The following is a 12,456-nucleotide window of genomic DNA, read 5'->3' on the forward strand; positions in this document are numbered from 1 at the left end:
AATTATTTATTTCTGAATTAATAAAGTGTTACGCATAATTGCATATTCTTGCATTTTACCCTCAACCACTTACACAATCACCATTGAGATAGACCTGGACGTTATCTGATATCATGCAGTATTGTACATTTCAACTTTACTACAGTCGTGGCCAAAAGTTTTGAGAATGACGCAAATATTAATTTGCACAACGTTTGCTGCCACATTGTCTTAGATATTACTATGGAATACTGAAGAGTAATTACAAGCATTTCATAAGTGTAAAAGGCTTTTATTGACAATTACATGCAGTTGATGCAAAGAGTCAATATGTGCAGTGTTGACCCTTATTTTTCAAGACCTCTGCGATCCGCCCTGGCATGCTGTCAATTAACATCTGGGCCACATCCTGACTGATGGCAGCACATTCTTGTATAATCAATGCTTGGAGTTTGTCAGAATTTGTGGGGTTTTGTTTGTCCACCCGCCTCTTGAGGATTGACCACAAGTTCTCAATGGGATTAAGATCTGGGGATTTTCCTGGCCATGGACCCAAAATATTGATGTTTTGTTCCCTTTGTTATCATTTTGCCTTATGGCAAGGTGCTCCATCATGCTGGAAAAGGCCTTGTTCGTCACCAAACTGTTCCTGGATGGTTGGGAGAAGTTGCTCTCGGAGGATGTGTTGGTACCATTCTTTATTCATGGCTGTGTTCTTAGGCAAAATTGTGAGTGAGCCCACTCCCTTGGCTGAGAAGAAACCCCACACATGAATGGTCTCAGGATGGTTTAATGTTGGCATGACACAGGACTGATGGTAGCACTCACCTTGTCTTCTCCGGACTTCTCCGGACTTTTTTCTGGATGCCCCACACAATCAGAAAGGGGACTTATCAGAGAAAATAACTTTACCCCAGTCCTCAGCAGTCCAATCCCTGTACCGTTTGCAGAATATCAGTCTGTCCCTGATGTTTTTCCTGGAGAGAAGTGGCTTCTTTGTTGTCCTTCTTGATACCAGGCCATCCCCAAAAGTATTTGCCTCACTGTGCATGCAGATACACACACACCTGCCTGCTTCCATTCCTTAGCAAGCTATGTACTGGTGGTGCCCCGATCCCGCAGCTGAATCAACTTTAGGAGACGGTCTTGGCGCATGCTGGACTTTCGTGGGCGCCCTTTCGTGGCGCCTTCTTCAAAACAATTGAACCGCTCTCCTTGAAGTTCTTGATGATCTGATAAATGGCTGATTTAGGTGCAATCTTACTGGCAGCAACATCCATGCCTGTGAAACCCTGTGAAACCCTACAGAACGGCATAGGCAAGATGCAGTAGATGGTATCGAGTACAGTATATACATATGAGATGAGTAATGTAGGGTATGTAAGCATATAAAAGTGGCATTCTTTAAAGTGGCTAGTGATACATGTATTTCATAAAGATGGCAATATGCAGTAGATGGTATCAAGTACAGTATATACAGTGCCTTGCGAAAGTATTCGGCCCCCTTGAACTTTGCGACCTTTTGCCACATTTCAGGCTTCAAACATAAAGATATAAAACTGTATTTTTTTGTGAAGAATCAACAACAAGTGGGACACAATCATGAAGTGGAACGACATTTATTGGATATTTCAAACTTTTTTAACAAATCAAAAACTGAAACATTGGGCGTTTAACATCCTCTGTGTTGTGTGCTTATTGTTTAACCATTGATATGTTCTAGGTCATTTTGAAACCTTAAGGAGCATCAGGTACTGCTGGAATGTCTACCAATAGCATGTCCATCTTCTTGTGATAAATTACACTGGTCACTGCTCAAAACATTTATAAAGAATAGTCTTTACTTTAGATTAGGGGAAAAACTACTTTAATGAGTATTAAATGGTAAAAATGCATTTATTTCACATCTTTGGAATGATCTTATGAATCATTATGTACTATAAAAGTTGTTTATAATTATGTGAATTACCAGTTTACTTATCAGATTAATTACATAAATTATGAATAAACAATTTACTTATATATTATTTAGTGTGATACCCACTCTTTTATATTCATTCAGAGTAAACAGCATCTGAGAGAGCTGCTCTGGTGTGACCCCTGACCTGGCAGCAGTGATGTAGTGGTATTGTTCATACTGTCACGGCTCCTCCTCTGCAGTGCAGGAGCGGTTCCTCCTGCAGGCAGAGGAGGGTCGTTAGTGATTGGAGTCTGTGGCAAAAACCAAAAGAGATCGGACCCCTCCCCTAGTAACCGGCCCAGATCCAGAGCCACATCTATGGGCTCTAGGACTAACTATTGACTGGGGAGTGCAGGAAGAAACTGCCACAACGGAAAGTGACCAGCAAGGAGAGCCAAACGAACAGGCTCTGAAAGAACTGGAAATAAAACAAGAACCAACCTGAGGAGGAGTGGTATAAACAGCTCTACCAAACCAACGCCCCAACGGAAGAAGACTTATGGACGTCAGTACTGAGAGACTTAACAATCGACTGAGTCCTACATAATTCTGAGTATACTGCAAGAGAAGCGCAATGAGATAAACTGAATTGAACTCCCAAGCGCCCCCCACCCCAAACTGGGTCTCTAAGAGAGTATAAAAGGAGAGATCAGTACCTAATGTACGATCCTCATACCATTATGGTTTGAACATCATAGAGAATCATCTGGTAAGGTAAATTACTTTTTACTATACTCTGTTTGTATTGACTATTTTTGACATCAAGGCACGAGCACAGTTTTGACTGGTAATCTTAAGAATTGTGTTGTGCACTGGAAGCTCACACCACTTATAAGAGTAAGAGGACAAGGTTGTGTGAGAGAGAACTTCACCCCTCAACAGAGCGAGGCCTAGAGAACTCTTGGGAGCACCGGTTCCATCTTTGGTGTACCAGGGACAATTGCAGTTTGGCAAGATTGAAAAAGCCCAGGAAGCCGTAAGCCTCGTAGTAGCCAAGGGTCAACAAAAAAAAGTCCATATCTAAGCAGTGCAGTAAAAAGTGTAACCTAGGAAATTTGGAATAAAGAGATTTAAATATTATAGACAGCAGAGGCTGCTAATATTACTCTTATAAAGATCAGTTTCGGGAAGGACCAAGGGAATAGAGCTTTAAGGTAAATATATGGTTATTTGCTTTGATTAAGAGTTTGTAGAAAGTGTTTAAGCTGATTATATTTGCAATATTATCTGGCATAGTATAGTGCATTAAGGATTGATTGAGCATTATTGTTGTATTGAGAAACTGTATAACCATTGACTTGTGATAACGTGTATAAGACAAAAAAACAGAGTGACTTAATAAAAGCTTGAAACTTTGACAACTAGGCCAGATTAACGATCTGGAGAGCAAACGCCTTTGACACTCTCACTGAACAGAAAGTGACCCTGGTTATAGGTTAAAGTGATTGCACTAAAGAATATTTCATTGTGTGGACAATAATATATTTTTAGTAGAGTCAAAACATATACCAATACTAGTTTCCGAGTGACTACTAGCTGACGAGCATAATAACTAACAGAAGATTAGTTATTAGGTATTGATATAAAAGAGAAAAAGACTCAAGGTAAGGGAGTATAGGAAGAATCTATAAACTTAGAATGCTAAGAAAGAGTACATTTATCCAAGGCCCCATACTAGGGAAATAAAGGGAGTGACAACGTGAACGAAGGAACAAACAAAACTCACGTGAAGGGCCATTACGAATAAATAGAAGGGTTGGTAGGGCCGCACGGCTAGGCCCTTGTTACACCGAAGTGACTAAAATCCTAAAGTACTCTGCCCAGCCAGAGGACGGGATAGATGCTTTTGCTGCAGGCGAAGTCAGCACCGTGACAAGTCACCTGGGCTCAGGGTATTTAAACTGCTTTACTAATCACTCTCTCTCTCTCTCTGCTCCTCCAGGTATGATCCTGTTTTGTTTGTTCCTTTGTAGTTTTCACTCAGTCACACACACAGATTCACGCATCCCTGCACTTTACATACACCTCACATTAAGATACTTTCACACCTCATTCCTTTTTCTTTGTTTATAGTTAATAGTTTTGTTTACAATAAAGAACCTTTTTGATTGGCTTATACCTGTTCGTGTCCCCTCATTTTTGCAACAGGCTATGAGCCGGCCTGTGACAATACCCAGTATGCTGAGGTTGAAGTGTCTGCTGTGGTCTCCTGCACTGTTGTGTTGAATAATTCATGTATATACTGTAGTAGTTATTTATAAATGTGAGAATACCTAGCTGAATAACATTATACCAAAGGGGGCTTAATATTAAAAGGTGAACAGACTGTAAATTCCTTACAAATGGTTTATTACTGAATGTTATTATAAAGTGTTACCCATAATTGCATGTCCTTACATTTTACCATCAACTACTTACACATTACAGCATTTATTTAGACCTGGACGTTATCTGATATCATGCAGAATTGTACATTTGAACTTTACTACACTTGATGAAGACGTTGTGTCACAATTGAGCCACTAGAGGGAGATGCTAAACAACATATAGAATGAGTCATGACGTCCTCAGAATGTGCTATTAAAATACTTACATACTATTTATCATTAACATGGAACAACCACAGCCTTAGGTATTTGGAGTACACAATCCACAATGACTACAATGTCTTTTATAAAACAAGCTTATGCATTCTTATAATTTCTCCAAGTCATTCCATTCCAATCCAGGCAAATCATTCTGTATCAACACCACATGTACCTATGATGACAACAGTGAGATGAGTCATGTCGGTGTATTGTTACATGAAATAATTACAACATTTGTAGAACAAAACTATATCAAACCGATGTTTCCCGAACTAGGGAATCATATAATTGGATCAATGACGTCTTATCTTCAAAGTTAATATAAGTTTAGCTGTCACTTTAAACCATGGATAAAAGAAAGCATAAATTATTGGATTAATTAAGGAATTAACAAATGCCAGATAACTAGTGAAATATGATATTAAATGATCACCTATAACAGAAAAAACAAAGTAAATAAATAGAGATGGAATCCAAGAAAGGAGATAGGTGAAAACAACAATAGCTAGAGTTTTTGCTGCTTTTCTCTCAGACTTATTTGCCTGTACAGTTTGAACACCAGACTCACTGGCAGCCTCTTTTGAAAATACCTTTCTGGCCTGTGATCTGGCCACTACAAAGATGTTCAAATACAGTGTTATAATAATAGAGCAAGGGACAACCATTATAAATACAATGTACATTATATTAACCCATGTTATTCCTTCAACAATAACACATTCTGTCAAACACCTACTGGGTGTCTGTACATTTACAAAGTTTTGTATAATAACAGCATCGTATATGATACAACAACACCAGGTGATGGATATACAACAGATAGTTCCTGTTATTGTTATTTTAGAGTGGTACAATAAGGGATCACACACAGCAACATAGCGGTCAATAGATATCAAGACCAAATTGCCAAGCGATAAAGAAGTACATAAAAAAGTAATGTAGATCTGAAACACACAGAAATATTCCCCAAAACCCCAGCATGGTTCCATTATTGCTACAGTCAGTACTGGTATCACAATCAGTCCCACCAGGAGATCTGACACAGCCAGAGAGAGGATGAGCAGGTTGGTTGTAGTGTGGAGCTGCTTGAAGTGAGAGATGGAGATGATCACCATTAGGTTCAAAAATACTGTAAATGCTGAAATCAATGAGAAGAAGATGTACAGTGTTATGTAGATAGATGTCGATAGAAAAGCCTTTCTGCAAGAAGAGTTTCCGTCTTGAAAACAATATTGAACATCTTTGATTCACCAGGACCGTTGGTTAGTGGGAGTAGGCGTGACAGTGTTAACATAATACGAACACAACACAGGATGTTTAAGGAAATATATCTAACATTTAATCCACAAATACCTCTTATAACTACCCCTCCCGGATCCGGGAGAATTGTCATCAACTGACACTAATTAGCATAACGCAACGGACAAAAAATATTACTAGAAAATATTCATATTCAAGAAATCACAAGTGAAATATAGTGAAACACAGCTTAGCCTTTTGTTAATCACCCTGTCATCTCAGATTTTGAAATTATGCTTTACAGCAAAAGCAAGACAAGCATTTGTGTAAGTTTATCGATAGCCTAGCATAGCATTATGTCCAGCTAGCAGTAGGCAACTTGGTCACGAAAATCAGAAAAGCAATCAAATGAAATTGTTTACCTTTGATGAGCTTCGGATGTTTTCACTCACGAGACTCCCAGTTAGACAGCAAATGTTCATTTTGTCCCATAAAGATTATTTTTATAGCCAAAATACCTCCTTTTGTTCTTCACTTTGGTTGAGAAATCCACCGGAATCTGCGGTCATGACAACGCCGAAAAATATTCCAAATTAGATCCATAATATCGACAGAAACATGGCAAACGTTTTTTATAATCAATCCTCAAGGTATTTTTCAAATATCTATTCGATAATATATCATAATGTTTAATCAAACACAACAGAACACTGGAACAAAACAAATAACGTGAATAAACGAAACAGTCCCGTGTGGCGACAAACACTGACACGGAAGACAAACACCCACGAAACCCAGGTGAAAAAAGGCTACCTAAGAATGATTCTCAATCAGAGACAACTAACGACACCTGCCTCTGATTGCGAACCATACTAGGCCGAACACAGAAACCAACATAGAAAAAGAAACATAGACTGAAACATAGAATATAGCATGGGTGATGTTTTGGTCTCTCAAAGGCTATTTTACATTTTAAACAGTGTAAGACAAACTATTTTGGGCGATGTCAGAGCTCAGTTTGGACTATAATCCAAAACCTCAGGACACATGATGGCACGCCTCATGTCAGCTTGTCAGTGTATAGGAAAGTTGACAGTAGGGAAGTTGATGAGATAGCATAAGTTTATTGGGTACATGCTAATAGCAAATGCAATCAAAATAGTGGCATTCCATAGGAACATTCCATAGACTATAAAAATGTTGATATGAACTGAATTATTAATAAATCCTGTGTCTGAGCTGCTGAAATGCGACTCCACTTTGTCTCTCTACTGACATTTAGCCTGTTTGTGTCACACCCTGATCTGTTTCACCTGTCTTTGTGATTGTGTCCACCCCCCTCCAGGTGTCACCATTCTTCCTCATCATCCCCTGTGTATTTATACCTGTGTTTTCTGTCTGTCTGTGCCAGTTCATTTTGGATTAGTAAATAGTTTATTCATCATGTATTTATAATAACTCCCATATTTATTTGTGTAAGTTATTTATTCACACATTTATAAACAACTTTTATAGTATGTAATAATCATTTATATGATCATTCATCAGATGTTTAATAAATATCTTTATAAACCGTTACCTGATTATTAGTAAAGTAGTTTTCCAGTCCCTAATCTAAAGTGAGGACTATTCATACTTTCTTAATACTTTATAAATGTGTTGTACAGTGACCAGTGTAATAAATGCTTTCACTGTAAAGCATATGGTAAACAATGAAAAAATATATGGAGCAAAGTACAGAGACATCCTTGATGAAAACCTGCTCCAGAGCACTCGGGACCTCAGACGGGGTCAAAGGTTCACCTTCCAACAGAATAACGACCCTAATCCCACAGCCAAGACAATGCAGGAGTTTCTTCTGGACAAGTCTCTGAATGTGCTTGAACGGCCCAGCCAGAGCCCGGACTAGAACCTGATCGAACGTCTGTGGAGAGAACTGAAAAAAGCTGTGCAGTGATGCTGCCCATTCTACCTGACAGTGCTTGAGAGTATCTGCGAAAAGAATGGTAGAAATTCCGCAAATGAAGGTGTGCCAAGTTTGTAGCGTCAAACCCTGTATTCACTGGCAAAGAAGCTTCATCAAGGTACTGAGTAACGGGTCTGATTACATAGGGTTCTCCAGAGGGTGGTGTAGTCTGCCAAACACATCACCGAGGGCACCCTGCCTGCCCTCCAGGAAACCTACAGTACCCGATGCCACAGGAAGGCCAAAAAGATAATCAAGGACATCAGCCACCTGAGCCACGGAATGTTCCCCCCGTTATCATCCAGAGGGCGAGGTCAGTACAGGTGCATCAAAGCTGGGACCGAGAGACCAAAAAACAGCTTCTATCTCAAAGCCATCAGACTGTTAAATACCCATCACAAGGCGACTACCACTATGTTACTCAACCCTGCATCTTAGAGGACGCTAGCCTGTGTACATAGTCATGGAATCACTGGTCACTTTAATAATGGAACACTAGTCACTTTAATAATGTTTACATACTGCTTTACTCATCTCATATGTAAATACTGTATTCTACTGTATTTTTTGTCAAAACCACTCAGACATTGCTTGTCCAAGTATTTATATATTTCTTAATTCCATTATTTAACTTTCATATGTGTGTGTATTGTTGTGAATTGTTAGATACTTCAGCACTGTTGGAGCTAGGAACAAAAGCATTTCACTACACCTGCAATTACATCTGCTAAACATCTGTATGTGACCAATAAAATATGATTTTGATTTGATTTGGTGGTGTATTAAAGGTAGTAACCCTTTAAATGTAATGTTCAGTTAAATGATGCATTTATATATTGGTTCCCTTCGTCTGTAAGAAGTCTTTAAACTGCTCTTAGTCTGTGCCACTCTGACATTGCTCATCCATATTTTCAAATATTCTCAATTCCAGTGCTTTACTTAGATTTGTGTGTATTAGGTATTTGTTGTTAAATTGTTAGATATTACTTGTTAGATATAACTGCACTGTCAGAACTAGATGCATAAGCATTTCGCAACACTCGCAATAACATCTGCTGAACACTTGTTTTTAACCAATAAAATTGTATTTTATTTGATACTAATGAGTGCAATCAGTCACGTTGTCACGTTCTGACCATAGTTCTTGTGTGTTTTCCTTGTTTTAGTGTTGGTCAGGACGTGAGCTGGGTGGGCATTCTATGTTGTTTGTCTGGTTTGTCTATTTCTATGTTTGGCCTGATATGGTTCTCAATCAGAGGCAGGTGTTAGTCATTGTCTCTGATTGGGAACCATATTTAGGTAGCCTGTTTTGTGTTGGGTTTTGTGGGTGGTTGTTTCCTGTCTTTGTGTTTTATGCACCAGTTAGGACTGTTTCGGTTTTCACTTTTAGTGTTTTGTATCCTGTTCATGTTTGAGTTACCTTATTAAATTAACATGAACTGTAACCATACTGCGTTTTGGTCGGCCTCTCCTTCCCAGGAAGAAAGCCGTTACACACTTCCTAGAAACAAGAATGCGATTATTTTCAGACAAACATATTACTTCCATCAGCACGCTATTACAACAGTGTGACTGTTTTTAAATAAAATTATCAATATATTTCGTTTAACATCCTCTGTGTTGTGTGCTTATTGTTTAATCATTGATATGTTCTAGGTCATTTTGAGACCTTAAGGAGCATCAGGTACTGCTGGAATATCTACCAATAACATGTCCATCTTTATGTGATAAATTACACTGGTCACTGTTCAGAACATTTATAAAGTAGTAAGAAAGTATGAATAGTCTTCACTTTAGATTAGGGACTGGAAACTACTTTACTAATGATTAGTACATGGTTTATAAGAACATGTATTAAACAACTGATTTATTATCTCCTGAATCAGTATTACATAATATAAAAGTTGTTTAAAAATGTGTGAATACTAGCTTACAAAAATAAATATGGGAGTATTGATAAATTAATTATGAATAAACTATATACTAATCCATTAGAAACTATTTAGTGTGTTAACCAATATCTATAAATGTGAGAATACCTAGCTAAGTAACATTTCACAAATGTTGCCTGAATATCAAATGGTGAGCAAACTGGAAATGCCTTCCAAAGGTTTATTACTGAATGTTATTATTCAGTGTATACATAATTTCATATTCTTACCATTTACCATCAACTACTTATACAATACAGAATTTATTCAGACCCGGACGTTATCTGATATCATGAAGTAATGTACATGTGAACTTTACTTCACTTGATGAAGACGTTGTGTCACAATTGAGCCACTAGAGGGAGATGTTGAACAACATACAGAATGACTCAAAGTCCTCAAAATGTACTATTAGAACACTTACATACTATTTGTCATTAAGTAACATGGAACAACCACAGCCTTAGGTATTTGGAGTACACAATCCACATTGACTACAATGTCTTTTATAAAACAAGCTTATGCCTTCTCCAAGTCATTCCATTCCAATCCAGACAAATCATTCTGTATCAACACCACATGTATCTATGGTGACAACACTGAGATAAGTAATGTCAGTGTATTGTTACATGAAATAATTACAACAATTGTAGAACAAAACCATATCAAACCGATGTTTGCCGAACTAGTGAATCTTATTATAGGAACTATGAATGTCTTATCTTCAAAGTTAATATAAGTTTAGCTGTCACTTTGAACCATGGATAAAAGAAAGCATAAATTATTGGATTAATTAAGGAATTAAAAAGTGCCAGATAACTGGTGAAATATGATATTAAATGATCACCTATAACAGAAAAAACAAAGTAAATAAATAGAGATGGAATCCAAGAAAGGAGATAGTTGAAAACAACAATAGCTAGAGTTTTTGCTGCTTTTCTCTCAGACTTATTTGCTTGTACAGTTTTAACACCAGACACACTGGCAGCCTCTTTTGAAAATACCTTTCTGGCCTGTGATCTGGCCACCACAAAGATGTTCAAATACAGTGTTATAATAATAGAGCAAGGGACAACCATTATAAATACAATGTAAATTATATTAACCCAGGTTATTCCTTCAACAATAACACATTCTGTCAAACACCTACTGGGTGTCTGTACATTTACAAAGTTTTGTATAATAACAGCATCGTATATGCTACAACAACACCAGGTGATGGATATACAACAGATAGTTCCTGTTATTGTTATTTTAGAGTGGTACAATAAGGGATCACACACAGCAACATAGCGGTCAATAGATATCAAGACCAAATTGCCAAGCGATAAAGAAGTACATAAAAAAGTAATGTAGAAATGAAACACACAGAAATATTCTCCAAAACCCCAGCATGGTTCCATTATTGCTACAGTCATTACTGGTATCACAATCAGTCCCACCAGTAGATCTGACACAGCCAGAGAGAGGATGAGCAGGTTGGTTGGAGTGTGGAGCTGCTTGAAGTGAGAGATGGAGATGATCACCAGTAGGTTCAAAAATACTGTAACTGCTGAAATCAATGAGAAGAAGATGTACAGTGTTATGTAGATAGATGTCGATAGAAAAGCCTTTCTGCAAGAAGAGTTTCCGTCTTGAAAACAGTATTGAACATCTTCATGTTTCTCCATTTGTAATAAAATGTAAAAATGCTGAGGTCCTGCTCCTGCTTGGTCCTGTGTGTGACCCTGTCAGGTCCGTCTTCTGACAAACTCTGAGCTCTGCCTCTCTATTTATCCCTGATTTACTGACAGACACTCCCCTCCCCAGCTTCTCTCTGCGAACACACACACACACACACACACACACACACACACACACACACACACACACACACACACACACACACACACACACACACACACACACACACACACACACACACACACACACACACACACACACACACACGTGCTCATGTGAGCAAAGAATTGAACAAACGGTTGGATAAACAAATCATTTGTGAAAGCATGATGTAATGTATGACAGGATTGGATGTTTCTGTGCCCACCTGCCTGTCCTTCAACCTTACTGATGGTTAGAGATGAAAGAAAGGGAACATTTACTCAACCTAGCATTTTAATGGGGAAACATGTTATGGGTGATGTTTTGGTCACTCAAAGGCTATTTTTTAATGGAAATATGATAAATGTGCAGACTAACTGGTTTAGGTGATGTCAGTGCTCAGTTTGGACCATATTCCACAACCTCAGGAGAGATGACGGCACGCCACATGTCAGCTGGTCAGTGTTTAGGAAAGTTGACAGTAGGGAAGTTGATGAAATAGCATAAGTTGATGCTGCCCTACAATGGTAAAACGCAGTATCTATGAATTTGATCTGTTTCAACGGCCAAGTATATTATCTGATTAATGTGGTACTCGTTTCCTGACACAGGAACAAGCCATTTGATCCGAATATATAATGGTGTATCAGAAAGTACTGTATAGACAGAAAAATAAGTCAGATTTTGCAGTAAAATAAATTACTTAGTTACTGCTTTTTGCCTTTGTAGGGCCTTATGGTGAAAGCACTTTAGCACATGCATTCATGAATAGTGGCATTCCATATGAACATTCCATAGACGTTTAGAAATGTCCATCTGAACTGAATTAGGAACCATACTTCTTCAAGTTGAGGAAGACTTTGTCTCAGTTAGATCATTGGAACAAATACTATTTGTCAGACAGAACAACAACACTGTAATCTGACCCAATCACCCCGTAATGTTGTTTTCCTTTTCTGGTGTGTTGTT

At 38.1% G+C, this 12,456-nt stretch overlaps 2 protein-coding genes across 2 annotated transcripts; both read right to left on the bottom strand.

Moving 5' to 3' along the window:
• Positions 1 to 4,330: 4,330 nt before the first annotated feature.
• On the bottom strand, positions 4,331 to 8,639 carry LOC121844294 (trace amine-associated receptor 6-like). Its single transcript, XM_042314227.1, has 2 exons — positions 8,627 to 8,639; positions 4,331 to 5,767 (listed from the first exon to the last, which is right to left on the bottom strand). Exons 1-2 carry the CDS (start codon positions 8,637 to 8,639, stop codon positions 4,821 to 4,823), a joined length of 960 nt encoding a protein of 319 aa, XP_042170161.1. The 3' UTR covers positions 4,331 to 4,820.
• A 1,185-nt stretch (positions 8,640 to 9,824) lies between these two features.
• Positions 9,825 to 11,390, bottom strand: LOC121844296 (trace amine-associated receptor 8c-like). Its single transcript, XM_042314229.1, has one exon. It carries the CDS (start codon positions 11,331 to 11,333, stop codon positions 10,371 to 10,373), a length of 963 nt encoding a protein of 320 aa, XP_042170163.1. The 5' UTR covers positions 11,334 to 11,390; the 3' UTR covers positions 9,825 to 10,370.
• Positions 11,391 to 12,456: the final 1,066 nt, after the last annotated feature.

The sequence above is a fragment of the Oncorhynchus tshawytscha genome, unplaced genomic scaffold (assembly GCF_018296145.1).
Source record: "Oncorhynchus tshawytscha isolate Ot180627B unplaced genomic scaffold, Otsh_v2.0 Un_contig_650_pilon_pilon, whole genome shotgun sequence".
In the NCBI taxonomy this organism is placed as follows: Eukaryota; Metazoa; Chordata; class Actinopteri; order Salmoniformes; family Salmonidae; genus Oncorhynchus; species Oncorhynchus tshawytscha.